At 37.4% G+C, this 3,605-nt stretch overlaps 1 protein-coding gene across 1 annotated transcript; it reads left to right on the forward strand.

The window, feature by feature from the left end:
• The first annotated feature begins 808 nt into the window (after nt 1-808).
• Nucleotides 809-1,288, forward strand: LOC141833945 (uncharacterized). Its single transcript, XM_074721436.1, has one exon. The coding sequence runs from the start codon at nt 809-811 to the stop codon at nt 1,286-1,288; it is 480 nt and encodes a 159-aa protein (XP_074577537.1).
• The last annotated feature ends 2,317 nt before the right edge of the window (nt 1,289-3,605 follow it).

A 3,605-nucleotide genomic window follows, 5' to 3' on the forward strand; every position in this document is an offset into this window, starting at 1 on the left:
TGAGTGAATGAGTGATGTAAAAGGGTAAAAATGTAAAAGAACTACGTGGACTTTGATTCCCCTATACCCTAAGGGGATACGTAGGCAACTTAATAAGTGCAAGCCCTTTTTTCAATAAATTTTAAGTTTTAAATTTAATAAATTTTAAATTTTAATTTTTTTAATATAATAATCTCGAACCGTCACGAACCGTGGCGAACCGTGAACCGGCGGTTCCGAACCGTGAACCGTAACCGTCTTGGGCGGTTAAGGTTAAGGGTCGACCTCCCACGAACCGTCGAACCGGCGGTTCCGAACCGTCGAACCGGCGGTTCCGAACCGTGGTCGGGTCTAGCTAGTTGTGGAATGATCCCCTTGTATTAAATTTTGCGTTCTCTTAGTAAGCCTATCAAAGGCTCCTTCACAAATTTTCATATTCATGGAGAATTCCAATTGAAAAAAATAGAAACTAAAGTTAACTCACACTTAATGTATGAATATATACTCAACCAACATAATTTGATATAATAAAATAATTTACAAAGAAAAAAATATGTATATTTAATTCATTAAGGAAAAGAACATTCTTGTTTCATCTTTCCTCACGTAGCTAATATCTTGACAACCTGATTTCTTAAAACATTATGAAACAATTAATAAATTAAAAATGTCATTGTCTTTGCTCCATGACCTCGTCTACTACTCCACAGATATATATAAACTATACAACAACCGTCGTCACAGAAGAGACAAACCTTTGACCGATTCTCTTTCTCTCCTAACTCCATCTCCCTGCACAGTATGTCCCCAGCCATCGCCCAAGTCGAACATGGAGAACGCGGATCCAGCCGCTCCTCCTCGTCTCCACAATCACCAATTGAATCAGACGAGCCCTTCGGAAGAGAGCCGCAGCGGCGCGGTTGACGATCGGAGCAGTGCCATCAATTCCTCTCGCTCCTTCGATTGCACCTTCTGCAAGAGAGGGTTCTCCAACGCGCAAGCCCTCGGAGGCCACATGAACTTGCACCGCAAGGACAAGGCCAGGCTCAAGCGCGCCTCTCCTTGCGCGGAGTTCCCTTTTAACGTCGCTGCCGTCGACGATGGAAGCGCTTGCGTGTCCTCGTCCCTGATCGTTCAGCTTTTGCCTGCGCTCGCGGAGGAGTCTTCTTCGCACGGGGATCGTGGTCATGATCATGCGTCGAGAAGACTCAGCGAGGGTGAAGTGGAGGAGCAGAGGATGGAGATGCACAGCGCGGTGGATGCAGAATTGGATCTTGAGCTCCGGCTGGGTCGACGATGCCAAGACTAAAGAGCGATTAATGGAGTAGAGGTACAACTACTGTTCATTGATTAATATTTGGATTTGCTTACAGAACGTGAACAATTAATACATGAATCATCTGCACTTTGGCACCGATCGACCGTGATCAGCCAGTTAAAAAGGAAACGAGAAAGAAGAAGAAAAAGCATACAGGTTTTGTAGTTGGATTTGTTTGTTAACTTCATTTGTGCATGATCTAATATCCAATAGTGTAGTTGAACTTCTTCTAGCACAATACTTTTAACTGGACTTCTTGGGATCTCAAACTTGAGATGTCACAACTCACAACCGATGTAGCAAGGGGCCTTTTCATGTACAACCGACAACCACTTTGCTTTATATATATATATCCATTTTCATATTCAGTTTTCTCGATCATCAGTTTAAGCATGTAATTAAACATTGTCCCTTGATTTAATTTACTTAAGAATCATCTATCGATCATTTAGTTCAGCAGGTATTGCAGATGTCTTTATTTAAGTCGACCAAATATTTTCATTTGGTCGGTTCAACTTGATTATATACGGTCGTCCTGCCCATAGAATAATTAAATAGGGCAAAGATGGGAATGGGAAGAGATGATATCTAAAAGTAATTAAATATGTTGTAAGCTGTACGCCAGGTGTGAGATACAATTTTTATGCCTAACCCTCATTTTCTCACTTGAATTTATTTTCGAATGTACACTTTGTACACCATTATATATTTTTATTTTATTTTTTTGCTTGCTCCAAAATTTAACTGCGGTGATCTAGGTAAAAAGATGGAATCTATCAGCACATGATTGACTCTACGATCATACAGGAGTCGGCTCTAGGTCACGACGAAAGAGGATATTGCTTGGCTTCGTTGAAATTCAAACCCTTGCCATTTTCTGCAAATCTGCTCATCGTAACCAACTCAGCTATATCTCGGGACCTCTTTCTTCCCGCTCTTGTATCTACATAAACTAGAAATGATTTTTTTTAAAAAAAAAAAAACTCATGTCATACTATCTGACATTGACGTCGCAATCTAGTTCTGTCCTTAGAACAAGCCCAAGTCCTTGGCCCAAGCCCAAGCCCACGTTGGCTTGAGGAGCATAATGTATTAATAATGAAATAATTTAAAAATAAAAAATATACAAATATTAAAAAACAATATAAAATTTTAATAAATATTTCTCCAAAATTTTGTAACCAAGAAATTTAGAATAAAAATAATTTTAAAAATAAGATAAAAGATTTTTTTGTCAATAGAAAATATAAAATAAGACTTTTATTTTTGGATCATATTGAGCCACACAAGTATATTTCAATATTTCTTATTTCACATATTTAACTTGTATACTATTAAAATCACATAGTGTATTTGCGAAAGGGTTTTGAGTTTTTTAAGCAAGACCTAGAAGATATTAGACATTTGAAGGCAAGGGATGAGCAGAGCAACGTGGAGAATAAGTAACGAATAGAGCGATGTCTTTCGGTTGTCAACTTTGATTAGTAAATTATGAAATTAGGAGTTGAGCTCGGACTAAATTCATCCCTATTCCACTCCCCACCTAAGAATCTTAGGACCACCTATGAATCTTCCTGTCCCCAACTCGGTGGCTGCTTACAAACTTAGAATCTGCCCTAGCGAGAAACAGGTGATAATGATATGTTAACCCTTTCTTCTATTCTCTGATCCAAGACCCAGGGTGTGGGGACGATTCAACCATAGTTTATCGCTCTTCATTATAGAGATAGAGCCGACCATCGCCTACTGCTTTGTTATTTTGAGGTGATGCAGAGCGAGTGGAATTGCTATAGGGACAGGAATGAATAAAGGAAAGAGCACGTCTAGCGAAATACCTCTTCTTTCTCTCTAGATCCATGTATCAGTCAATTTTTTTTCAAAAAAAATTGACTAATAGATTTTAAAAACTCTGAATCACTTCAAACTAAAATTAATATATTTTTGAAAAACTTATTAATATATTTACGCTCACAATTTCATTATAAAATATAGAAAAATGGTATTTATTAACTAACACCACTAATGGATTTCTCGAACTCCCCTTAGTCAAAAAAATATTAAAATTTTAAAATTTCGAATGGTGTAGGTTCATCTATCACTTCAAAATAAAACTCATATATATACTCATAAAAGCCTCTTAAATATATCCATACCCTCATATATAAAAATTAGATAGCATAATTGAGAGCGGATGAATTTTAAACTTGTAAAAGTCTAATAAAATTTGTCACAAACTCATATAAGCTAAGATCTATGACAATAATACTCACTAATCGATACCACTGATGAATTCCTAAGACACCCCACA

Source organism: Curcuma longa, chromosome 8 (genome assembly GCF_044706935.1).
Source record: "Curcuma longa cultivar G26 ecotype Majalengka, Jawa Barat chromosome 8, ITB_CL_G26_1.1, whole genome shotgun sequence".
NCBI classification, from domain to species: Eukaryota; Viridiplantae; Streptophyta; class Magnoliopsida; order Zingiberales; family Zingiberaceae; genus Curcuma; species Curcuma longa.